The sequence below is a fragment of the Narcine bancroftii genome, chromosome 5 (genome assembly GCF_036971445.1).
Source record: "Narcine bancroftii isolate sNarBan1 chromosome 5, sNarBan1.hap1, whole genome shotgun sequence".
Classification (NCBI taxonomy): Eukaryota; Metazoa; Chordata; class Chondrichthyes; order Torpediniformes; family Narcinidae; genus Narcine; species Narcine bancroftii.
In genome coordinates this window covers 147,512,350-147,538,961 of record NC_091473.1, presented here as the reverse complement: position 1 = coordinate 147,538,961, position 26,612 = coordinate 147,512,350, and the positions used below count along the sequence as shown (strand labels likewise).

At 46.8% G+C, this 26,612-nt stretch overlaps 1 protein-coding gene across 11 annotated transcripts in view; it reads left to right on the top strand.

Annotated features, from left to right (window-relative positions):
• The window catches only part of adgrl2a (adhesion G protein-coupled receptor L2a), a 905,078-nt gene that overhangs the window by 855,055 nt on the left and 23,411 nt on the right, over positions 1-26,612 (top strand). For 10 of the 11 annotated variants that reach the window (XM_069939357.1, XM_069939367.1, XM_069939363.1 and 7 more), the window contains 3 exons: positions 8,667-8,758; positions 17,341-17,509; positions 20,622-20,750. In XM_069939357.1, the coding sequence (XP_069795458.1) occupies positions 8,667-8,758; positions 17,341-17,509; positions 20,622-20,750 (390 nt within the window). Of the gene's footprint in view, positions 1-8,666; positions 8,759-17,340; positions 17,510-20,621; positions 20,751-24,738; positions 24,863-26,612 lie in introns of those variants that run through there. The other variant, XM_069939365.1, reaches the window with a different exon arrangement.

Sequence of the window (26,612 nt, the reverse complement as noted above, 5' to 3'; positions counted from 1 at the left end):
TTCATATTTAATTTGGTTCATTCAGAGTTCAGCAGGCACACGTGCCCCTTTCTTACAAGACCGAGAGTGGCCCCGTTGGACCCAGAGGGAAAGGAATTAGCTATCTCTGCCTGGAGAAGCACTAAGACTGCAGGGGCTGAAGCTTGAGCCAGTGACTCGACGGATCAGGCAGGGTCCATGGTGGGTGGTTGGAGGGGGGGGGGGTGAGATATGGTCAGTTAGCGTTTCTGGTCGGGACCATTTGTGGGAAGGAGACCTTTCAAAGAGCTGAAGAAGCTGGGGAGAGGATGAGAGGCGATAGGGTATTGGATAAATGGTGGGAGAGGTGGAAAGACAGGTAGTCAAATTTATTGTTAACTGATTGCACAAGTACATCCTGACAAAACAGCGCTCTCTGATCCTCAGTGCCAAACATGCAGACACACAACCAGATATAACACGCATACAGACAAACAGTACATATGCAGGACAAGTATTTCAGCTAATCAAATAAATAAATATTTTTTGCCTTGTAAATATCTAGGAGGGTCAGTGTGAGCCTTTGGTCATCCAGCATTCTCACTGCCCCGTGGGAAGAAGCTGTTCCCCAGCCTGGTGGTGCTCGCGACGGGAGCAGCTTGGATAGGGTCCTCACTGATTTAGCGTGCCCTCTTCGCATGGCAATCCCAGTAGATCGCGTCAATGGGAGAGGAGACTCCAGTGATCCTCTCTGGCCAATCTTACGGTCCTGTGGATTGGCCTCCGATCCATTTCTCTGCAGCAACCATCCCTTCACTGTGGCGCAGCCGGCCAGGACATTCTCATTAGAGCTCCTGTAGAAGGTTGACACAATATTGGTGGCCGGTCGCCTTGCCCACTAACCTGCTCAGGAAGTACAGTGGCTGACGCGCCTTCCTGCCCTGTGACAAGGCAGAGGGAAGGTCCTTTTGTCCAACACCCTCTCTTCATCCTGCCCCCCCACCCCCCCAGCTTCTTTATCCCTTGATGGAGTTGCCATCTCCTCTCCCCCACCCACCTCACCCCCATTCTCGATAAGGAATCCCGACTCAAAACGTCGATGAACCACTTCTCCCCACCAATGCCGAGTCCCTCCAGCTTGCTTTGCCTGGCCTGCAATGGAAACCCCCCCCCCCCCAGCTGTGATCTGAGCTCTGTCCGTCGGTGACACCCCCCCCCCCCAGCTGTCTCTGAGGTGGGAGGGTGGGGAAGGGAGAGCGGAAACGGTCGGCTGCCACCCAGACGTCTTCCAATGTTAGCTCACTGTTCGCGTCTCATTGTCTCCGTATCAGCTCCAGCAGTTGTGTGCAGTGGAGCTTGCAGATTCGCATCAATAATCTGGACGCTGACTTCTTTCTACTGCTGCAAATTGTAGCACTGAGAGAAAATAATGGCTGGATTATTTCTGGCTGTGTCAGCTTCTTGCTTATTTACCAGTGAGTAATGAAGGATAGAAGGAGCAATGTACTGTCATCCTAACCCATGTTTTAAGTTCTTGCCTTAACATTTATCTGACTCCAATTCTGGTTTCATCCACCCCCGTCATTTCTTTCAGCCCAAGGAAATCTCTGAAATCCAGCTGCTTGATCGGTCGAGAGATTTTGGTCAGTGGCCCGTTGCCATCCCTGACGTCAGCTGCTGTCCACAGCTTCGCTCCCGGACCTTCTCTTGCCTCTCTGCACCCCATATCTGCCCTAAGACACCCCTCTCAGTTTCAGCTTTTTTCGTTACCTGCCCTCACATTTGGCTCATGCTCCAATAACATCCTTGTGGAGCACTCGAGGTCAGCATGGTTGAGTTTGTTTCGGAAAACAATCACCTGTGGACATAGCCGATTGGAGCAGAAGTCGGCCATCCAGCCTGTCAAGCCTGATGGCTGATCTGATGATGGGCTCATCTCCACCTACCTGCCATTTCCCCCTATATCCCTTAATTCCCCGACGATTTAAAAATGTATCCAACCTTGACTTAAATATATTTACTGAGGTGGGCTCCATTGCTTCAATGGGCAGCGAATTCTATAGGCTCACCATCCTCTGGGAAAAGCAGTTTCAAATTTAGACATACAGCACTGTGGCAGGCCCTTTTGGCCCACGAGCCCGTGCAACCTTATCGCACCCAATTGACCTACCACCCCGGTATATTTTGAACAGTGGCGGGGGAGGGGGGGAACTGGAGCCCCCAAGGAAAACCCACACAGACACGGGGAGAATGTACCAACTCCTTAAAGACAGCACAGGTTTCAAGCTTGGGTCCTGATCGCTGGCGCTGCTGCCCTCTCTGTCCCAAATCTACTACCTTGAACCTTGAGGCTATGTCCCGTAGTTCTGGTCTGCCCCCACCAATCGAAACATCATACCTACCTCGATCTTATCTATGCATTTCATAATTTTATACATTTCTATAAGATCCCTTCTCCTTCTGTTAAATTCCAGTTTCAGTAAATCAGAGTACAGGGTATCATGTTACAGAGAGCAGGTATGGAGGAAAATAAAATTAAAACACTGCAGTACATAGGGAAAATCAGAAGGTCACACAGGAAAGTAAAAGATAGTTGACAGGACCCTCACCACCCAGACCAGGTCCTTTTCTCACTGCCTCCATCTTGAAGGAAGTAAACGAACACCCAGCGGCAAAATAACAACATCGTCCTCTCTGCCGTCAGATTTCTGAATGGACAATGGCCCACAGACCTGACCTCACTTTCTCTTTTTCTGTGCATTAATTTTTCAAATGTATTTGCACCTGTGACGATGCTGCAAAACCACAAATTTCGTGTCGTGTTCATGATAATAAATTCCGATTCCGGGCCTGAGCCCTTTGCAAGGAATGTCAAAGATCACCTATATAAAAAGATGGGAGAGGGTGCTGAAGGGGGATAAGCACAGGCTGACAGGTGAAAGGTAAGGGACGTTGCTGGAGGAGCTCACCAGGTCTCGCAGCTTCCATCGGAGGGAAAAATGTCAGCGATGTTGCGGGCCTGAGCCCTTCTTCAAGGTGTGAGTGAAACGTAGACAGGCGCCTGAACTAAAAGGCGGGGTACAAGGAAGAAAAGGGCAGGGGGAGAAAGAAGCACAGACCAACAGGCAGAAGGATAGAAGAGGGGAGGAGAGGTGAGAATTGAGAGAGGGAGGCAGTGGCTTTGTGAATGGAGAGTTGGAGGAGAGGAGGCAGAAGAGAAAGAGGAGAGAACAATCTGCCTTACTCACATCTAAGGGAAGCCGAAAATGGACAAGAACATTTATTGCCTTCAGCCTATTATAAAAATCTCAGCTATGTTCCCATATTCTCAAACCCAATGTGTGCTCAGTGAGTGAACTAGCTGTGAAAGCGTAGAAATCTTCAGCACTGTTCAGGCCCTTCAGCCCACAGAGTTATGCCGACCTCATAACCAACTCTTAACAGCGACCTAGATTTTCACTGCTCCATCTTTCTCAGTTCCATTTAACAATCTAGTCATCTCTTCACAAACCTGATTGTACCTGCTCCCAACAGCACATTCCATGCACCCACCATTCTCTGTGTGAAGAACTTGCCTCTCACGTCTCCCTGTACTTACTCCCAAGTACCTTGAAACTATTTCCCTCTAATATGAGCCATTTCAGCCCTGGGGGAAAAAGCCCCTGGCCGTGCATAAGATCTATGCCTCTCATCATTTTGTACACCTCTATCAGTTCACCTCTCATCCCCGTCACTCCAAGGAGAAAAGGCAGAGTTCACTCAAGCTTTGGTAAGACCTTTGACAAGGTCCCACATGGGCGGTTAGTCAGGAAGGTATTCATGGTGAATTAGTGAACTGGCTAGACAGGAGAAGCCAGAGAGTCGTAGTGGATGGTTGGTTCGTGGACTGGAGGCCTGCAACTAGTGGCGTGCCTCGGGGATCGGTGCTGGGACCATTGTTGTTTGTCATCTATATCAATGATGTGGATGTAATGTGGTCAATTGGATCAGCAAGTTTGCAGGTGACACTAAGATTGGAGGCATTGTGGACAGCGAGGAAGGTTTTCAAAGCTTGCAGAGGGATTTTGACCAGCTGGAAAAATGGGCTGAAAAATGGCAGATAGAATTTAATCCAGACAAGTGTGAGTTGTTGGATTTTGGAAGGACAAACCAAGGAAGGACATACATGGTAAATGGTCAGCACTGAGAAGTGCAGTAGAACAGAGGGACCTGGGAATACAGATACATAATTCCCTGAAGATGACATCACAGAGAGCTTTTGGCATTATCGGCCTTAATAAATCAAAGTATTGGATACAGGATTTAAGATGTTATGGTGAAGATGTATATGACATCGGTCAGGCCAAATATGGAGTATTGTGTGCAGTTTTGGTCTCCTAACTACCGAAAAGATATCAATAAGATGGAAAGAGTTCAGAGAAGATTTACTAGGATGTTGCCCAGACTTCAGGAACTGAGTTACTGGGAAAGATTAAACAGGTCAAGACTTTATTCCATGGAGCGTAGAAGAATGAGGGAGATTTGATAGAGATATTTAAAATTATGAGGGGGACAGAGTAAATACAGATAGACTTTTTTCCACTGAGAGTAAGTGAGACACAAACCAGAGGACCTGGGTAAAGAGTGAAAGGGGAAAAGTTTAGGGGGAACATGAGAGGGAACTTCTTCACACGGAGAGTGGTGGGGGTGTGGAACAAGCTTTCAGCTGAATGCGGGCTCAGTTTTAACATTTAAGAGGAATTTGGACAGGTCCTTAAGTGGGAGAGGTATGGAGGGCTATGAGCTGGGCACAGGTCAGTGGGACTAGGCAAAAAAAATGGTTTGGCACAGACTAGAAGGGCTAAAGAGGCCTGTTTCTGTGCTGTTGTGTTCTATGGTAACCCATCCTCATAAGGCATGCTCTCCAATCCAGGCAGCATCCTTGTCAATCTCTTCTGCACGCTCTCTACAGAATCCACATCTTTATACTGTATTGACATTGCTCCCTTTGGCCCATGTGTTGATGGACCTCTGCAGACCTGTCCTTGAGATGCCTACTTTAGATTCAGAAAAGGGGAATTGTGAATGATCTCTCTCTATACAATAACAGTAACCTGTCACAAACTAACTGGTTTTCAGAGATTTGTTTCTTGGAATATTGATTTGAAAGCTAAAATAAATACATCAAATCAGAATCCCTTCAGTTTTCTATATTTCATATTTAATAACTATATTTCTCTTTTCAGGACCTGGCACTGTTTTAAAACTGAATGTTCCAAATGAATTGTATTCCCTCTGGAAAGACTCAGGAAGTTTATAGACAGAGAAAGTTGATTTTTAAAAAAATTCTTTTAAACATTACCCTGTTCAATAAAACGAAAACCATTGGAAAGTTTAGTTTGGAAACATTTGGTAATCGTACCTGTTCTGCCATTCACAGGACCTTAGGACACAGAAACAAAAACAGGCTATTCAGCCCCGCCATTTATTCGTGAGCTGATCCATTTTCCCACTCAGCCCCACTGCCCGGCCTTCTCCCCATCACCTGGCTGATCAGAAACACCCGGCCTCCACAAATTCCACAGATTCACCACCCTCAGAAATCCCTCTGCATCTCTGTTCGAAGTGAATGCCCTTCAACCCTGAACTGGTGACCTCTTGTCCTAGACTCTCCCACCGTGAGAAACCACTTTTCTACGTCTACTCTGTCCACGTCTTTCAACATTCGAAATGCTTTCGATCAGATATCACTTCATTCTCCTAAATTCCAATGGGTACAGGCCAAAAGCTGTCAAACGCTACTCGTATGATAACCCTTTCATTCCCCGAATCATTCTGTTGGACCTTGGCCGATCTGAAACTAACTCTTTAACCAGCCTTGGTGATAATGAGTACATTGTCATACACATTATACAATGTACTTTTTGTGCAAAAAAACAAGAATTCACAGTTATCCTTGTGCAAAAAATGACTTAGCAACCGGGCAGTCAATCCTTTTGTGGTGTCAGAACAGTCCCTGCCGCGTGCAACAAGGGGAGGTTCAAGACCCTGATAGCTGTTGGATAGAAATTATTCTTGAATACAGAGATGCTGGATGCCAAGTTTCTGTACCTTCTGCCCAAAGGGAGCAGTGAGAAAAGTTTGTGACTAGGGTGATGGGGGTCCTTTTTGATGTTGGCTGCCTTCTTGAGGCAGGGTCTCATTCGGGATGGGAGGTTGGAGCCTGTGATGGCCCTGACTGTGTTCGCTACCTTCTGGGCAGTGGAATTTCCAAACCAGGCCGCATTGCACACGCAGAAGTATAAAACAATTTGATGGACTCGTCAGACTCCTTTGAAAGTAGAGGTGTCGGTGTGTCTTCTTCAGGTGATACAATCACTTTAATGACCCTGTCCCAGTGCAAAGGTGGGAAACCACCTTTCTACATCTATTCTGTCCACGCCTTTCAACATTCAAAATGTTTCCATCAGATATCCCTAGATGCCCGCTTTCTAGAAGCTAAGAAGGTGAATGGGCTTCATGGGATGAATGTATTTTTTTAGCAAAGGTCGATCAGGTCTACAAGAATGTAACTGGAATTAGTGAGATTGAGTTACAAGGAGAGGCTGCAATAAGCAGGGACTTTTCTCCCAGGAATGCAGGAGACTGAGGAGTGACCCTAAAGACGTAAATTAAATGATGCGGTGCTTAGATCCGGTAAATCTAAGGGTAGGGGAATTAAAACAAGAAGGCATAGATTTAAGGAGTGAGAGGGAGAAAGATTCAAAAGGACTTGAGGGACACCATTTTTTAACAGGGAGTGGTGGGCATGCAAATCGGGCTCCAGAGGAGGTGGTAGAGTTGACTACAATCACTTTTAAAGGACATTTGGACAGGAATGTAAATAGGAGAGGTTGAGAACAGTTCGGTGCTAAACTTGAAGAAGTTCGATGTTTAACCCAGGAACACGGGGAACATTTATCATATCTTGAGGAGCAATTTGACCGAGCGTATTGACAGATAAGAAGAAAAGTACTCCAAACTAAGTGATAGTAAGTCAAAGCTATCAGAATTTATTGTCACGGACAAGTCATGAAATTTGGTGAGAAACTCATTGACCTAGAAGGCAGGAGTAGACGACAGCATCTACCGTATTCTGGGATTGGCCTACGGCCATACTAGCCTCAAAATGCCCGGTCTTGTCTGATCTAAGCAGGTTCAGGCCTGGTCAGTACTTGAATGGGAGACCACCTGGGATTGCTTGGTGCCGTAGGCTTTTACTGTATATGAGTTAATATTTATATTGTATTTAACTCCTATTCTAACGCATATTCTTATAGTAATATAAATATGTTCCATGGTGGGCTCCAAACAGAGTTCATTCAATCCAGTCTTCCAAATCCAATTTCTAACTTTATATGTCTTCAATTCCTCTTCTATTGTCTAATGAGTCAATAGTCTTTCTTTCCACTCACATCCCACTTTAAGTAATCTCTATGCCATCAGTGCTCTGTGCTTGCTTAAGGTGGGATGTGAGTGGGAAGGGAAGGTCGAGATTCACTGCTCTAGACCCAGTTGTTACTGAAATATTTTGCTTGAGAAAAATTGTCATTGTCCCATTTCCTTTGGAGTTCTGAAACCATGAACATAACGAGTCAATGAAGGATGATTCAAACAGTGACTTTCAAACTTTTTCTCTCCACCTATGTCCCACCTTAAGTAATTCCTCACTAGTCACAGAGCACCGATGGCATAGGGAATACTTAAAGTGGGATATGAGTGGAAAGAAAAAGGTTGAGAACTACTGTTTTAGAAGGATGTAGGCCAAATGCAAGCAAATAAGTCTAGCTTCGATAGGCCACTGTTGGCATGGGCAAATTGAGCCAAAGGACTAGTTACCATAGCTGTAAAACATTTTGTTTTTATCTGTCTTGGCTGCATCTTTACTCGCTGTAGTTCAGAAAACAGCAAGATAATCTTATTGAAGATTCTGGCAGGAAATGTCAGATGGGGTGTTGGTAGAATCTGTCACCTCGTGAGGGCAACTGAGAATAGAGCCACCAAAAAGGGGTGACCCTTTTAATTTCGACCTTCAGCACGGTGACTGGCCCCTTCCGGCCTCCGAGCCCATGGTACCCAATTACACCGGAGCACCCGAAGGAGACCCGCCCAGTTTCGGGGGTGATGTACAAACTCCTTACACAGTGCCAGATTAGAATCCTGGTTGCCGGCGCCGTAACATGCCGGGTTGAGAACTTTTTTTTTTCCTTTTGATCAGCCATTCTCAACGAGGATGCTTCCACCCTCACATTTTTTGATGTGGTTGGTAGGAAAGAAACATGGCAGAAAACAAAACTTGACTGCTTCACGGCAGAAGGGCCTCACAAACTTTGAGCGGAGTCCGAAAGACGGGATGGGGGTTTGGGGCATCACCCAAAATAAGGTTGGGAATGGCTGATTTAGAGGGCAGTGAATCTTTGGAATTCTCTGCATTGAACATTGAGTGCTGAGGTGAGCCGGTGTTTGGATCACGAGGGAGTAGAGGGATTGCATTGTCGTAATGAAGGGAAAAAGCTCGGAAGATGAATTAGTCACTTCCCGTTCTTGATACAAGGCTAAAAAAAAATTGAAGCAGGAGTGAGTCACAATGTCCTGGATCTGTCCCAATCCCCATGTCCAATGTTCAAGATCTGGTAAGCTTGTTTTTACTCAAAGGCCATGACTGACCTCTTGTTTTTTTTGTCTGGCAGGTCAACATCTTCTTCCTGATCGTCACCATCTACAAAATGGTGAAGCACACACCAACGCTAAAACCAGACTCGAGCAGGTTGGAGAACATCAAGTGAGTTGTGGGGGGGGGGGCCGGGGTGGAGGGGAGGGACTGGGGAAAGACGAGGTGCCGGACAACCACTGACTCTCTGCTGCCTTTCTCAGCACTGGCCCAGATTTCGCTGATTGTTTTTGAATCATTCGGGCATGGCAGGCCTTGTCATTCAGTCCATCGGCTTCTATGCTGATCCTGAATAGAGCATCCCCCCCCGCCCCCCCACCACTTTGCCCAGTTCTTTCCTTGTGGCCTGGTTATTTATTATTTATCGAGTGTCAACACAATTCCCTAATAAACATTCAGGCAGTAAGTTGATCCTTTCCACAGAAGAAAGAAAGAATGTTTACCCTCAGCACCCAGAAAACCAATAAAATACTACAGCACAGAACCAAGCTCATCTCATTGACTGCACCCAGACGATAGCCCTCTTACCCCTCCCTTCCATGTATCTGTTCAAATGTTTCATATGTTGAAATGGAGCCAGATTCCACACTTTAGCTCATTCCATGCTTTCACCACTCTCTGTGGAGAGTTGTTCCCCCTAAACATCTCACCTTTCAACCTGAACGCATGTCCTTCAGTTCTTGACTCGCCCAACATCAGAAGATGAAGCCTACTTGCATTTTACTCTGTCTATTCCCATCATAAATTTGTATACCTCTATCGAATCTCTCCTCATTCTTCTGTGCTCCAGGGAAGAGAAGCCGAACTTGTTCAACCTTCTCCTGTAGTTCAGTCGCTCAAGTCTCGACAAAATACCTTGTTTCTCTGCACTCCTTCAATCTTACTGATATCTTTCCTGTTGTTAGGTGACCAAGACGGCACATCATCCTCCAAATTCATCCTCATTAAAGTCTCATAAAAATAATCATCTCATAATTGTTATCCAAAGTTCTATCTGTCTGCCTGCACCCTATTTCTAATGGTAACAGGTCCCCTCTCTCGACCTAAACCCATTGTGACCTTGTGCACCTCTCTGAAATTGTTTAACCTCCTTTGCTCCAAGGAGAACAAGCCTTGTCTCATTTCGTAGCTGACCGCAACCTCCCCACCACTCTCTGTTCCCCCCTGTCCCTTGGAAAGTGTTGGTGAACCCTATCCAGGATTGAGCTGGTGATCTGTGACTCCCGGTTTTCTGAATTCATTCTCTGTCGCCTGGCCAAAAGGTCAAGTGTGTTTGCCAATTTTGAAGAGTAAATTCCAGTCCAAACAGAAGGGCTCTCGGTCTCAAGGGCCCACATTTGCCAATTTTGAAGAGTAAATTCCAGTCCAAACAGAAGGGCTCTCGGTCTCAAGGGCCCACATTTGTCAGAAGTGAAGTAATTTGATTGGTATTTTAAAAACACAGTCTGATTGTTTGGATAGAACAATATAGAAACATATAGGATTATGAAGGGTATGGACAGGATAGATGTAGGAAGGTGTTTTGAGCTGGCCGGGGAAACTAAAATGAGTGGACACAGCCTCAAGATTCGGCGGAGTAGATTTAGGACAGAGATGAGGAAAAATAGTTTTTCCCAGAGAATAGTGAATGTTTGGAATTCTCTAACCGGGGAAGTGGTTGAGGCTGCTTCATTAAATATATTTAAAATTCAGTTAGATAAATTTTTACATGATAGAGGAATTAGGGGATATGGGGAGAAGGCAGGTAGGTGGAGTTAGGTCATAAATTAGATCAGCCATGATCGTATTGAATGGCGGAGCAGGCTCGATGGGCCATTTTTGGCCTACTCCTGTTCCTACTTCCTATATTCGTATGAAATTAGCCATGGTTTGATGGAGTTTGTTTTCCTAAATGCCTTTCTTCTCCTTGCTTGTGATAAGTATGGTTATAATCTTGCACTCTTTAGAGACAGATCACATTTGTCAACAGCTTCAGCTGCTGTCAGTGAATTCTTGAAAATACTACAGGCTTGGCAGATACAATAACTGCCAGTTATAGCAACTCATGGTATTTGCGTGGAATAATGATGGAAGGTATTATTTTAAAAGAATGTCATGCTGTTTGGGAAATAGTTATCAGGATCGAGAATACGCTGTTTCAAAGAGCAGAACAAGTCATTATTTGGAAGGAGAATCAGACAGGTCCAGAAGGAAAAGCCTCAGAATCAGAATTTATTGTCTTAAACGTGTCACAAATTTTGTTGTTTTGCATCAGCGTCACAGGGCAAACATTGCTATAAATCAGATTTCAAAAGCAAATAAATAGTTCAGGAAAAATGGAGAAAGTGAGGTTGTTTCTGTGGTTCCTTGTCCATTCAGGAATCTGATAGCAGTGAGGGAAAAGCTGTCCATGTGCCACTGGGTACTTGTCTTCAGGCCCCTGTACATCCTTCCTGATGGTAGCAATGAGAAGAGGGTGGTGGGGGGTCTTTGAGGATCGAGGCTGCTTTTTTAAGACACCGCCTCTTGTAAATGTCGCTGGCTGAGTTAACGTCTCTCTGGAATTTATTCCTCTCCAGTTCATTGGCACTTCCGTGCCACACAGTGATGCCACCCGTCAGAATGTTCTTCACAGTCCACCTGCAGAAATTTTCGGAGTCTTTGGTGACATGCCAAATCTCCTCAAACACCTCATGAAGTGTAGCCATCCGCAGAGTTGATTTTTACACCCTTTCTGGTGCACACAGAAGGCCAAACGTCTCCTCCTCCTGGCTCAAAAGATTTACTGGCACATTTAAAAGTGGTATTGATGGGTTTTAAATCTTGGAATTCTCTGCTCAGAGCTCCATGAACACACAGATAGCAAATGGTTCAAGATGGTGACTTACCATCATCTTTTCAAAGGCACTCGGTGATGGGCAATAAATGCTCTGTCCCACATATTAAAGATTCTAATGCTGCGGCTTTACCAGGTTTTGGTCAGAGCACATTTGGGCAGTTTTGGTCCCATATCTAAGGAAGGATGTGCTGGCTTTGGAGTGGGTCCAGAGGAGGTTTACGAGAACCTTGAATATTGAAAGGGTTGGAGAGAGTGGGCGTGGAGAAAATGCTTCCAGTGGTGGGAGAGCCCAGGACAGTGGTGCTCAACCATTTTTCTTTCCACTCACATCCCAGGATGCCATAGATGCTCTGTGGTTAGTAAGGGATCACTTAAGGTGGTATGTGCGTGGAAAAGTAAAGGTTGAGAACCACTGGTCTAGGACCAGAGGGGACAGCCTCAGAATAAAAATGTCCCTTAGAAACAGAATGAGGAAAAGTTTCTTCGGCCAGAGAGGGTTTAATCTGTGGAATTTGTTGGCATAGGAGGCTGTGGAGGGGAGATTTAAAGTAGAGGTGAATATGTGCTTGATCAATAAGGATGTCAAAGGTCATGGGGAGAAGGCAGGGCAATGGGGTTGAGAGGCAAAATACATCAGCCGTGATTCAAATGGCAGAGCAGCCTCGAAGGGCTGAATGGCCTAATTCTGCTTCCAAGTCTCATGGTCTAAAAGCAATTTAAGATGGCACTGTTCACCTCTGAGTACCCAGCCTTACCCTGGTAAAATGCATGCTTCTGCACAAGTTTCGTAAATCAAAGTCTCTTTGTGGGTCTGGTTAGTTTGTTTTATATTACTGGCAATGGGAGTTTAATTGGCTGAGCATTTCCCGTCTGGTGCATTGTGTAACCTGTGTGAGAAAGGAACCACAGTGCAGTCGGAGCTTCCGCTGGCGGCGCGTGGGTCGGAGCTGGGATTGTGACAGGAGAAACCGGGAGCAGGACTCCCTCCCTCTCCGTCAGCTCTCGCCGGAGTTTAGCCCAGCAGCGCGCCTGCAGCAGGAGGCAATCAGGCGGTAAAGTCACCGGGAAGCCCACCTCGCACGTGGCTCTGGGAGGGCAGGCAAGGAGAGTGAGGTTAGAAGAGGAGGGAAGCAATGGAGTCAAACGAGATTGGAATGTCTTGTTAATCAATGTTTGTTGGCGGAATGTTTAGACATCACTTTCACTGCATGCAGCACAAAGAGAGAGAGCTAGTCAGCAGAATCTCTCTCCCAACCTCTCTCTTTCTCTCCCTTTTATCCCTATCCCCTTTGGCTTCTGCTCATCTCCTGCAGTAATTACCGTGTATGTGATGGCTACTATAACACAGACCTACCAGGGTAAGAAAGGATCATGCAAATAATGAAGAAGAATTCTGATTAATGCATGGTTTAACACTTTGTGGCTTGTCAATTTTTTTTAACTGTAGTAACTTTGGCCTCAAATTTTAATTTTTTTTTGGAAGTGTCAATACTAAAATGATTTGAATATCTATCTGAGAGCTGGCCGTTCTTTTATATTTAAAGAAAACATTAATTTCTTCAAATATAATTAGTTGCGTAAGCGCTTATTTGTTCATTTTCCATTGACTGTTGTCTAATTGCTTTTGTCTCTCTTTCTGCTTATATAATGCATTCTAGCTATGAGGATAATAAGCTGCACCTCAAGTAAGACCATGAAACCGAAGCTAAATATGCGAAACCTCTCTCTCCCTGCGCGAGGTTTTTTTTTCCCCTTTACTTTTCCCACACCGCTGCTTTTTTTAAAAAAAAATTTGCAAGAACCAAGTGGGATTGACAACCTAATTAGAGTGGTCGCCAGAGAGTCACAGAAGGATAGAGTCGTTGTGTGATAGAGCGTGGAAACTTCGGCTTACCCTGCAAAACGTGTCGCCCCCCCCCACCACCACCACCTGCATTTGGCCCATATCCCTCTTAACCCGTCAGTCCGCCCAGATCTTTTCTCCAAACTTGCACCAACCACCTCCTCCAGCATTGTGTCCCTGTCCGCCTCGGTAGCGTGGGTCTCCCAGAGGCCACACATTCCATTCCCTTGCCCGTGGTCTCGTGCACTGCCAGACTGAGGCCACCACCACACAAATTGGAGGAGCGACACCTCGTCTCCCGACCGGGCGCCCTCCGGCCGGATGGCATTGGCATCGACTTCTCTGCCTTTTGTTGAAACCCCTCCCCACCCCCCGCCTTAGGCCAGCTCTGTCTCTCTCCCTTTTCCCCCTGTCCCCTTTTGCAACACCTTTTGTTGGTCTGAACCCCTCCCCCTCCCGCCAGCGCTGCCTCTATTCTGAGATTTCCGGACTTTTACTCATTCTGCTAATTCCTCAGGCCTGAAACATCAGAGATATCTCTTTGTCTCCTATGGACATTGAAAGACCGGCTGAGTTCCTCCAGCATTTTGGTGTGTTTTTAGCTTGTTCCATCCACCCACTGTGTAAAACGAAATTGTACCCCTCAAGTTCCTGTAAAATCTCTTTCCCTCCTCCCACCTCACTGTAAACCTATGTCTTCTGGTGACCAATTCCCCATCTCTGGGACCCAGTGCGTTCAACCTATTTATTCCTCTTGTGATTCGGGTGGGAGTCCACACCAAGCACCTACTTCTGCAGTCATCACGTGCCTTCTCATTATATCTTCCCCATATTCCCATCAACTCTCCCAACCTCCTAGGTATTTGCAGTGGCCTGTGAAACTATGAGTCCTTGATTCTTCGGGAGCTGGGAGGAAACCAAAGCATCCGGTTGGTGGTGGTTGGGGGGAGGGGATCTACACGGTCACAGCGAGAAAGCATAGGTCTGGTCATCGCCCTCGAAGCCTGGCTGGTGCTGTACTGCAGGGATTCTCAACTGCAGAAGTTGTTCCAGGTCCTCTTCCTCTGAGCAGGAAAACTTGTCATCGAGCAATTGTTGATACCATGTAATAGTCGGCTCTCCCCCCACTTTTACAGGCCAAAAATCGGGTGTTTTTGTATGACCCGCGTGAAAGTCAACCCCTCCTATTTTTGGCCCCAACCACGCACCCAGCAAGCTCCTGATCTTGGATTCTTCCCCTCTCCCCCAGCCTGCCCATCCGAGCTCCAGATGCCCCGAGCACAGACTTTTAAATTTAAATTTAAACCTATAGCACAGTAACTGGCCCTTTCGGCCCGTGCCGCCCACCAGTACATTTGAAAGGTAGGAGGTAACCAGAGCCCCCCCCCCCCCCCCCCGACAATGGGGAAAGCCCACACAGACACAGGGAGAACATACCAATTCGAACCTGCCCCGATCGCTGGCGCTGCTCCAGTGTTGCACTAACTACTACATTTCCCCTTACCACCCAGTCCTGGTCTTACAACTTACCATCTGGTCCCGGCTATCCGAGCTCTCTATCCCTTGGACAATGCAGGTACTTACCAAGGTCAAAGGTTTGAGCCGTGTAAAAGTTGACACCCATTTTTTTGGGGCCCTAAAAAGCAGTCCAGAAAATTTGTCACTCCCCATATCATTGCCTCAACCAGCTACACTGCGAAGCCTCCCAACTCTATGCAGGAACTGAACCCATGATTGTGTGTAGATCTGGTACCTACTTATAGGAAGGGTGTCACCCAGCTGGAAAAGGTGCAGAAACCATTCGCCAGAATGTTACCAGGACTGGCCGGTATCATGTGACAATAAACTTCAAACAAGTTATGAGGAGAGGTCGGATAGACCAGGACTTTTCTCCCAGGATCTTTGGTGGAGGAGGGCAGAACTTGTAAAGGTTTATAAAATCAAGAGATAAAGATGTCATTGACTTTTTTTCCCCCAGGGTCAGGAAATCTAAAACTAGAGGGTATCCATTAAGGTGAGAGAAAAAAAAGATTTAAAATGGACCAGAGGAGGACCTTTCTCACACCGTGGTGGTGGGATGTGTGGAGAAATCTGCCAGAGGAAGTGGTGGAACCCGGGAAAATTGTACTGTTTGGAAGATGTTTAGACTTGTACATGGATAGGGAAAGTTTAGAAAGATATGGTCAGGGTGTATAGCTTGGGTAAGTTGGGCCAAAGGGCCTATTTCTGTGCCCTAAAACTATGACTCTATCATTTTGACAAATTTGGTCACCCTCTTCCTTCTGCCTCCGAGGAAGTTCTTCTGGTTGTGAACAGAAAAGTGCCACAGAAACTCAGCAGGCCACGCAGCATCCACACAACACTGACTAGCTTTTACCTCCTGTGGACGCTGCATGACCTACCGGGTTTCTCCAGCGCGTCGGTGCACTGCTCTCAACCCTGGCGCCTGCACATTTTCTCGTTTAACTCCTCGGGGTCCAGGATGACACAGTCCTGGGTTGACTGCCACAGATAGGGCAGGAGCTGGGCTGCTGCACTGAGCTACCTCCCTAGAGGTTTTCGTTAACCAAAGTTGCTCTGCCGATAAGGTGCATCACATTTATTTGCAAAACAGTGTTTCTCGTGGAGGTTTTCCATTGGAACATCACAGAGATAGGGCGCATCATCTCAGCAGACAATTCAATGGCTCATTCCACCCGAAAAGCCGCCAAGGGTCAAATCAGTCGACTTAGCCACACGTACACAGTGTGGCTATGGGGCAGAGAGGAAAACCCTTCATCTACTCCTGAATAAGGAATCCCAATGATTTTCATACATTACCAGAAGCAAAACGTCCAACACTGGAAATCCAAATGGGGGAGATTTAAAAAATCAAAGCTTGCACTTAACTTCCTGCCAGTGGCGTCAGAAGTTCAAGTTTATTGTCACATATACCAAGGGCCAGCGAGAAAGTCTGATCTGCAAGCAGTCCAGCGAGACATCCCATGCATAGTACAGTGAGGAAGGCACTGGGCAGAAGTTGCAGAGGGAGATCAGTTGGTACAGAGCAAGGGCAATATAATTTTGTTAGTGCCAGTTAGTGGATAGGAATATATCCGACAGGGAATTCAGCAGAAACTTCTTGAGTGATGGAGTGGCTGGTGTGAAGTAGCCCATGAGGAGAAGTGCAGAGAAGATAAAGTTAAAGGAAGACGTTGATTCAATGAGATCAGCTGGTCTTTGGGGAGGACAGCCTGGCTAAAGGTTGGAAGGAACTCTGAGCTTTCCCATGCATTCTTTGCCTTCAGACTACTAACGTTGTAAAGTGGGGTACAGGTAAAATTATATAGGCAAAAAAAATCAAGTAAAAATTGATGCTCCTATTCTGCCTTTGGAAGGAAAGGATTTTGTGAACAAAATTTTCAGGGCGTAGACAGAGTAAATGGAAGCAGGTTTTTTCCACTGAGGTTCGGTGAGGTACAAGCCAGAGGGCATGGGTTGAGGGGGAAACTTCTTCACGCAGAGAGCGGTGGGAGTGTGGAAGGAGCTGCCGGCTGAGGTGGTGAAAAATTTGAACAGGTACCTGGATGGAAGGGGTTTGATCCAAGCTGCAGGCCAATGAACAAGGCAGAATAATAGCCAGAATGGACTCAATGGGACGAAAGGCCTGCTTCCCTTCTGTAGGGTTCTACGGTTCTAGTTGCATTGCAAATTCAAAGCAAGAGATGTTAACGGTTCTTGGCAATGTGGAATGGTGGCAGATTTTAATATCGCATGATGCCATTTGAATTCAAGGGAACAAAGCTGACTTAAAGCGAAGGTCATTGATATGGGTGAGAGAAAGCGTGGCTCACATCAACCATGCTCTGAAGTAAGCTGGCTGGAATGAAGTTGGAATATAAGAGAAGAGATCATTCTTATTTAATCTGCTTACTGGAAAAGGCAGCTGTAGTAATAATGATTAAAAGCCGTTGTTACGCTGTACCTTTTAACGTGGAGTTTATGTAGGCTTAACCTAAGCGGCTTTATGGGTTTTTCTCTCTCTCTCCACAGGTCTTGGGTTCTGGGAGCTTTTGCTCTGCTCTGCTTGCTTGGTTTGTCGTGGGGGTTTGGTTTGCTCTTTATCAACGAGGAGTCGATTGTCATGGCCTATCTCTTCACAATCTTCAACACTTTCCAAGGAATGTTTATTTTTATATTTCACTGTGCTCTGCAGAAAAAAGTAAGTCAACATGAAGCCCTGTGCATAATTAGAACATGGTTTTGGTAGTGAAATACTTCTGAAGGGTCAAGGTTATAATGGGGACCTGATACAGGGTGCCCCAATTAAATGTACAAACTCACACGTAAACACATCCACACAAATACACACAAACACACACACACCCCCGTTAATACACACACACACACACACACACACACACACACACACACACAAACCCCCGCCCCCCCCCCCCCACACAAATACATCTTTTTTGGCTTGGCTTCGCAGACGAAGATTTATGGAGAGGTAATGTCCACGTCAGCTGCAGGCTCGTTTGTGGCTGACAAGTCCGGTGCGGGACAGGCAGATACACTCACAAATACATACACTCACACAAATACACACACACCCTGCTAATACACACACACAAATACACACATACATGCAAACACACCCACACCCTGCTAATACACATACCCCACACAAATACACAGATACACAAATACATACCCCCAAACAAATATACACACACCCACACAAATACACACACTCATACAAATACACACATAGCCAGTTAATACACACACACCCACACAAATACACACACCCATGCACACACCCACACCACTAATACACACACCCACACACCGCTAATACACACACCCCACGCAAATACACACATTCATCCAAACGCATCCACATCCCGCTAATACATATACACACACCCCACGCAAATGCATACACACACCCATGCAAACACACCCAGACCCCACTAATACACACACACCCCACGCAAATATACACACACAGATACACACAGCCATGCAAACACACCCACACCCTGCTAATACACACACCCAATGCAAATATACACATAAATACACACCCCCACACAAATAACACACCCACCTAAATACACACACTCATGCAAACATACACATATCCCTCTAATACATACACCCACACCCCTCTAATACACATACACCCCACACAAATGCACACACAAATACACACATACATGCAAACACACCCACACACTGCTAATACACATACCCCACACAAATACACACACAGATACACAAATACACAGCCCCAAACAAATATACACACTCACACAAACATACCCACACCCCACTAATACACACACACACCACAAATACACAAACACTCCCACCCACACAAATACACACACTCACGCAAACACACCCACACCCCACTAATACACACATGCACCCCACACAAATACACAGACTCACTGAAACACACACACCCACTCACAAACACACCCCACTAATACACACACACCCCACACAAATACACACAAACACAAATACACAGACTCGCTCACACACCCACACCCTACTAATACACACACACCCACTCATGCAAACACACCCACACCCCACTAATACACACACACCACAAATACACACACCCACCCACACAAAAACACACCCCCATGCAAACACACACACATACACACCCCACTAATACACACACACCCCACACAAAAACACATACCCACACCCCACACAAATATACACACATACCACACACACCCACCCAAGTACGTATACACACATACCCAAATACACAAAACCCACACAAATACACACACAACAAACACCCACGCAAATACACACACACACCCACACAAAAACACACACCCACACACAAATATACACACTTAAGCAAACACAACCAAAATACAAATACACACACCTGCCCACACAAATACACACGCTCATGTAAAAAACACACAGAAATACACACACACCCGCCCACACAAAAACACATGCCCACGCAATTACACATACCCCACTAATACACGCAGACCCCCCACGCAAATACACACACCCACGCAGATGCACACCTCCGTGCAAATACACACACAGACCAATGCAAATACACACTCACACAAATACAAGCCCCCCATGCAAAACCACACACCCACACAAATATACACATGAAAGCAAACACACGCATACCCTGCTGATACACACACACCCCATGCAGATACATACATCCACACCCACACACAAAAATAGACACCCACACCCCATGCAAATTCACACACACCACAAATGCACATTCCCATGCAAATACATAAACACCCACACAAATACACAAACACCCGCACAAATACACACACCCACACCAATACACATACCCATGAAAACGCACAAACATACACACACACCCCCCACACAAATACGCCCACACCCACAAAAACACCCTCTTCCACAATGCATACTTACGTACTGAGACAGAATCACATAGCGACTCAAGCCGTGCAAATCGCTGAAAATGCCTGCAAATTCCCATTTTATCTCCTTAAAAAATACAAACCATTATCATACCATGTCCGTGACATCTGCAATCCACAACTATGCTGGAGAAACTCGGCAGGTCCCACAGCATCTGTAGGTTGCCGACATTTTCACACACCAATGCAACACTTACATGTCTGTCCATACCAAATTAAGGCCAGCCACAAATTGGAGGAGTGCCATCTTCTCTTCTGTCCCAACATTAACATGAACCTCCCTCTCTCTTTTTCTCTTCTCCTTTGCCTCTGTCTTCCTTCCTCCACCTCTCAACCCCATTCCCTTACATCAGTGAGCTCCCCTTCCACCCACCCATCGTTTCTCAGCTTCTTTCCCTTCTACGCTCCCACCTGCATCCTTTCCCTCTTCCCCCTTCCTCCCTCCTCTCCTCTCCCTCTCCCCGCATTTTCATTCAGACAACTACCTGCTTTGCCTTATTCCTGACCAAGGCCTCAGGCCTGAAATATTGGCCACCTTTCACATACCTTTCGAATATGGGAAGAAACCGGAACACCCAGAGGAAACCTGGAGGGGTTGGGGGGGGGGGGGGGTGGAATGTACAAACTCCTTACAGACAGCAGTGGATTCCAACCCAGGTCACAGCCATTGGTAAACGTGGGCAAATAGGATATGCTTGCATTGAGCATCTTGGGCCACATGGACAAGTTGGACCAAGGGGCCTGTTTCATTGCATCTTGTAAAGTCATGTTCAAACTATGTCAGGAAAGGAAATGCACAAAACTGCTCAAAATTGTTTTTATCTCTCTCTGCCTCTGAACACTTGCTGCTCTCCATGCCTGCAGGTCCGCAAGGAGTACCTGAAGTGTTTCCGACACGCCAACTGCTGCAGGAGGCTGACTACCGAGAACTCCCACAGCTCGGCCAAGCCTTCCACAGGCAGGACCAGCGCCCGCTACTCCTCTGGCAGCCAGGTACTCCCAGGGACAGAGTCACCAGAGTGGTCCGAGGAGATGGGGGGAGGGGCGGAGATTGGGCATGTAGTCTGGAAGAGAACAGCATTGGTGTGGTGCACAAGCTTGCTGGAGAAACTCAGCAGGTCATACAGCATCCATGGGAAGTTAAGGTTTCAAGCCTGGGCCCTTTGTCAGCCGAGAGCGAATGCAGGCAGGTCCCTGTTGGACGTGGGGGGAGGAGAGGAAGGAAGGGCAAAGGGGAGGACCGCAGGCCAACATCTAAGAGGCAGTAGGTGGGTACAGATGGGAGGGTGGAAGAAGTGATGGGGGAGAGGGTAGAAAGGCTGAAAGATGTGGGGAGCTAGAGGAAAGGGAACAGAGGGATGAGGGATAGAGAGAGACCGGGGAGGGGTTTAACGGAAAATGGAATTCATTGTTAATGCCGTCTTGTTGGAGAGTGCCTGGACAGAATGTAAGGTGTCGAAATCTTTGCATTCAACCCCAAACTTTCTAGTTTAACTCGGAACAGGGTTGGTCTCTTGTGACGCAGCCCCACCCAACCCCAAGCCAAGTGGGATTTTAGCAGGGGTCTAACGTAATTAGAAGGAGACAGGCACAAGATGACTCCCAAAAGCAGGGAAGTCTTCATGTGTAGCAGAAACAGCACAGGAGGGCCCCCCTCAACCTGTTCCCAGGGATAGGACATTGGAGAGGCACCGATCGGAGAGCTTGTTCTAGTGGCAGGGAGTAGCGTGAAATACAGATCACAGGTATCCACTGCTCGGGCGTGCGGATGTTGAATGGTCAGGGGTTACTTGGATGGTGGGACAGGTTCCAGAGGACAAATAAGCCCTCTTCTGCCTTCCTGCAAGCAGCATGTTTTATTCCCCCCCCACCCCCTCCCTTCCCTGCCGAAGCTTGACACTTCCCTCCAACTGCATGTGATCCACGGGAATGGAATGATCCTCCTAACAATGCTTGGCTCCTCTAATTCTTCCGAGTAGATTGTCTCCCCTAATTCCGTCCGGAGTTATCCTTGTGGCTTGAGCCTTGTCTGTGTGTTCACTTCCTTCAATGGTTTCTCCCTGCCACTCCACCCCACCCCACCAACCCGTCCCCTCTGTGCTGTCAGTAGTAAAACACGATGCTGGAAAAACTCAGCAGGTCAAATAGCGTACTTTACATCGCAAAGATAAAGGTACATAACCAATGTTTGGGGACCTGCTGACATTCTTCCACACCTTGATGAAGGGCTCAGGCCTGAAACGTTGGTTATGTGTCTTTATCTAAAAGGCACTGTTTGCCCTGCTGAGTTTCTCCAGGATTGTGCTTTTCCTCTGTGCTGTCAGGGTTCAAGGACCCTGTCCCCTGGCTCATTCCTCAGCCAGTAGTTGCAGAGAGCACCTGACCTGTAGGGTCCACTCAGTCATGTCCCACCCTTCCCCACATCCCATTAGTGTCTCCCTGGGGTGCAGCAAAGAGGAGGGGCCCCTTCCCTCTTCAGTCCTGATGTTGAACCAGCCTGTTTGGGCATGGCTGTAAATTCTCTTGTCGCCGCTAAAGTGTGTTGTTATTCCTTGCTAAACAATGGAAGAGAGGGCTTGAGTAAGTGAAGCCTGACTCCTTCAGGACCAGAGCTCGGTCGGACTGGCCACACCTGATCTTTCGATTGATGGGGGTGTGCAAAATAATGGTTTGGAAACATGAAGTGGGAGCAGAGGGAAAACATTTTCCCTCAAGGATTTAATTCCTGCCCTAACACAGATGTTCCTGACCTTTGAACTGTTAATCATCCTGGAGGCCACAGTTTCTAACCTAATCTTATGCTGAGCTGGAAAACCACAGATGGTTTAACATGAGGAAGGTGTGCTCACCGGTTTTTTTTTCCCCTGGTCCCAGCAGCGGAGAGAGTCGATACTCAGTGCCCACTCCCCAACCTGGCTCAATTCATCAGCCAGGCAGCCGAGCCGATCTCGGCCCCTCACCTCCTCTTTCTTGCGGGTTTCGACCCTCTTGTTTCCCGACGACTGCGGGCGATGGCGGAAACGGGAACCAGGCAGCGGTTGTGCTTTAGGCTGTGGGGTCAGCTCTGAATCTCCAGGTCGAGATCCCCGATTGGACGTGCCCAATTCTGGAGATGGCCGGGGGCAGACAGAAACCTACTCCCTTGTCCAGCACCAATTCAAAGTTAGACTAAAAAGTGGGTGCCCAGGCCAGGAAGGTTTATTTTATTAATTTCTTTTTCGCATTTTGCCGATCATTACCCAGGTGCTCTGTCTAAGCAGATCCTGACTCCAAGTGATGCACTAAAGACCTGGGCATCTATGTCTTGGCCACTCTCCAAGGCTTGGGCCTCCAATGTATTTCTGCACTGATGCGGTGCAATGGGAGATGCCGTCTTTAAAGAGGGAAAGGGCACATCAATGTAAACGATTTCACGGCTGTCACCCTTTCATGAATGCAGGAGGAGTCTGCTCACCTAATCAAGCGATGGTCCATCCAGGTTCACCTTCGTTGCAGAACCTATGTCCGCAAAAATATCTGCTCATTCTCAGCTTGGCTCCACCCTCCGTAGGTTTCAGGAGGAGTGAGGTCCTAGATTTATGACATTGTATGAGGACCTGTCTATTGAGCGTTCCCTTAATTGATAAGTTTGCATCCCAATGTTCTGTTGAATCATCGAAATAGAAGCAAGAGAAGGCCATTCAGCCCTCAGAGACTGTACCACCGTTCAACATGATCACAGCTAATCAAATGATCTCATTACACTATTCCTGCTTTATGAAGTTATTTTTTGTAGTTTTAATGATACAGTGTGGTAGAGAGGCCTTTTTACACCTAATTACACCTAATATCCACCAACCACATGTAAATTTGTAGAATGAGTGGAAACCGGAGCCCCAGGCGTAGGACATACAAACTCCTGACAGACGGTGCTGGATTCGAACCCGGGTCACTGGTGCTAACCGTTACCCTAACCAGGCAGCCCACTTTATCTCCAAACCCCTTGTTCCCTTTACCAGTACAGGCCACATCCATCTCCCTCTTGAGTGCATCCAATGGCCTGTGATCAGAAGTTCCACAAGTTCCCAACTCTCCGAATGAAGAAGTTTCTCCTCATCTCAGTTCTTAAACTGTGACCCCCTTGTCCTGGACTTGTCCCACATCTTCATACATCGAATCTGTCTAGACTGTTTAGTATTCCATATATCCCCAAGAGGCCTCCTCTCCTTCTAAATTCCAATGGGTAGAATCTGAATCCATCCAATTTTTCTTCATAACTAAGTCCTGTCATCCTGGAAATCTGTCTTCATGGCATCCCTTTAAAAGCAAGAATGTCCTCCCTCACCTCAGGAGTCCAAAACTGTACACAATCCTCAAGGTGTGGTCGCACCAAGGCCCAATGTAACTGCAACTGCTGTGAATTGAAAACCACTTGCAACAAAGGCCATTTGTATCTATCCTATCAACTCCCTCGGTCTTTAAAAACATATCCAAAAGATCGTCCTCTATTCCTGGTATTCTGAGCATGAACAGTTCAGCCCATTTAACCTCTGTCATTCTGTGGAATCAGTACCCATTTAATTTTCTTCCTTGAGTTGTGACCACATTTTCTTTTGAATAAGGAAGTGCTTTTACACAATGGAAAGACGTGGGATTGAGTGCACTGCCATTGCCCTCTTCCTATTGAGTGTTAAACTGCCTTCATTGTCTCCACATACACATTGAATTGTAAATGTGGTAAAGAACTGAGAATTATTGCAACAGCTCACTGCGCCCTTGGGCTACCCTGAAATCCATCACATTAAATTTTATGCCTTTGAGCAATGCAGTCGCTTTCAAGGTCCTACAAGCGAGATGAATGGCCGGTGAATGTACTAAAGTACTGGCGTTGGTCTGTTGGGACCAACAGAATGGCGTTGGTCTGTTGGGAGGGGGGAGGAGGGGGTAAGGGTGGCCAGGACGCCAAAGACAAACCCCTGTTCTCTTTGGAAATGTGTCACAGGATCAACCTCGGACCTCCGAATAGTCGGCTGGATAACCCGGCACTTCAGTCAATATATCGAAACAGCAGATGAGCTCGCAGAGTTTGAACTCCACAATCTTCTGGCATATGACCTCGCCGTTCTGTAAAGTTAAAAAGTTCTGTTTATACCTAATGGCTTGAGCCTCCTATTTAATGGTGCTATTAACACGGGAGTCTTTTATCCTATCTTTTTACTTTTGAAGGAATCCCACCGCTTTATTACAAAAATCCAGGGCTCCGCAGACCCTGAGCCAACTCACTTCAGCCACGTTAAAACTTGCATCCCAGTACATCGACCGTTCAGTGTCCCGGGATAGGAATGGGGGCTTTGGCCTTTCACGCTAGACCACTCCTAACCGGGACATTGAACACTTTCGCACTTGCAAGGGTCTGTTCCCGGCATTTGGTCTGTTCTACTTTTAATCAGAAGCGCCTGCAATGTTGCTGCCCGTTGCTGATCTCAGCGCCAGCGTCTGCAGACCCCAAGGATTGTACTAAGGGTCAAGGCTGGTGTTGAACAGATTTTGCTTTCACACTAGACACTTTAAAGGCCAATTGGTGTTCGATTCATGGGATCACTGGCAAGTGTGGAAGGGGCTTTTGTCTCCATCTTGCTGTTTATTCCCCAAAGCTATGACCGGGATTCTTTTGCTTGGACCTTGTCCATTTTACCCCCTTCATCCTGTTGTTTAGACAGTCCCTGCTTTTAATTTAAAAAAAAATAAAATTGAATTTTTAAATTCAGACAAACAGCACGGTAACAGGCCCTGTCGGCCCACGAGTCCGTGCCGCCCAATTTACACCCAATTAACCCACACCCTTGGTTCATTTCGGTGGGAGGAAACTGGAGCCCCCGCCCCACGCAGGCACGGGGAGAACGTACAAACTCCTTACAGACAGTGCGGGACTCGAACCCCGGTCCCGATCGCTGGTGCGGTAAAGGCGGTGCACTAAACGCTACAGTAACTGTGCCACCTTTGAAGTTCAAATTTATTGTCGTTTGACTGTGCATAGACAACGGGACAAAGCACCATTGGCCCAGACCACAGTGCACACTCACACACAGTACATGATTATCACATATATACATAAAGATAGAATTTTAAATGAATGTATCAAAATATTTTGGGATGATTTACTCGGTTACAGGATACTGTTCATCAGAATCACAGCCTGTGGAAGAAGCTAGTCCCCAGCCTGGTCGTCCTGACTTTGATGCTCCTGTTCCTCTTTCCTGATGGCAGTGCGGTGGTTGGAAAGGATCCTCCTTAACTTTTTCAGCCCAATTCCATCAACGCCCCCACCCCCGCTAAATGCCATCAATAAATGGAAAGGGAGACTTCCTTTATTGATCTTCCCGGCTGTTTTGATATGATCCTCTGCATTGACCTGGTCCGATGCTTTGCAGCTACTGTCCCCCGCAATGAAGTGGCCAGACAGGACACTCTCAATTCCTGCTCCTTTAAGATGTCAAGATGAGGGGATGGGGGTGGGTAACTCTGCCCACCTCAGCCTTCTGAGTAATGTAGACATTGCTGCACCTTCCTGACTAATGGGTCCAGGATAGGTCATCTGTTATTTTTCACACCGCGCTCTCCTTGACAGAACCATTGATGTGTATTGGAGCATGGTTGACCTTTCTCCTGCTGAAGTCCACAATCATCTCCTTTGTCTTGGCCATGTTGAGATTCAGGTTGCTCCATTCGACGAGCCTCCCAATCTTGTCCCTCTAAGCTGATTCATCATGGTTGCTGATGAGCCCAACTCCCGGAAAACCTACCCAGCTGATAAGAATTTCTAAAACCTTCCCCTTTGCTCAGTTGCTTTGAGCCTTACTTTGACATTCCCGCAGA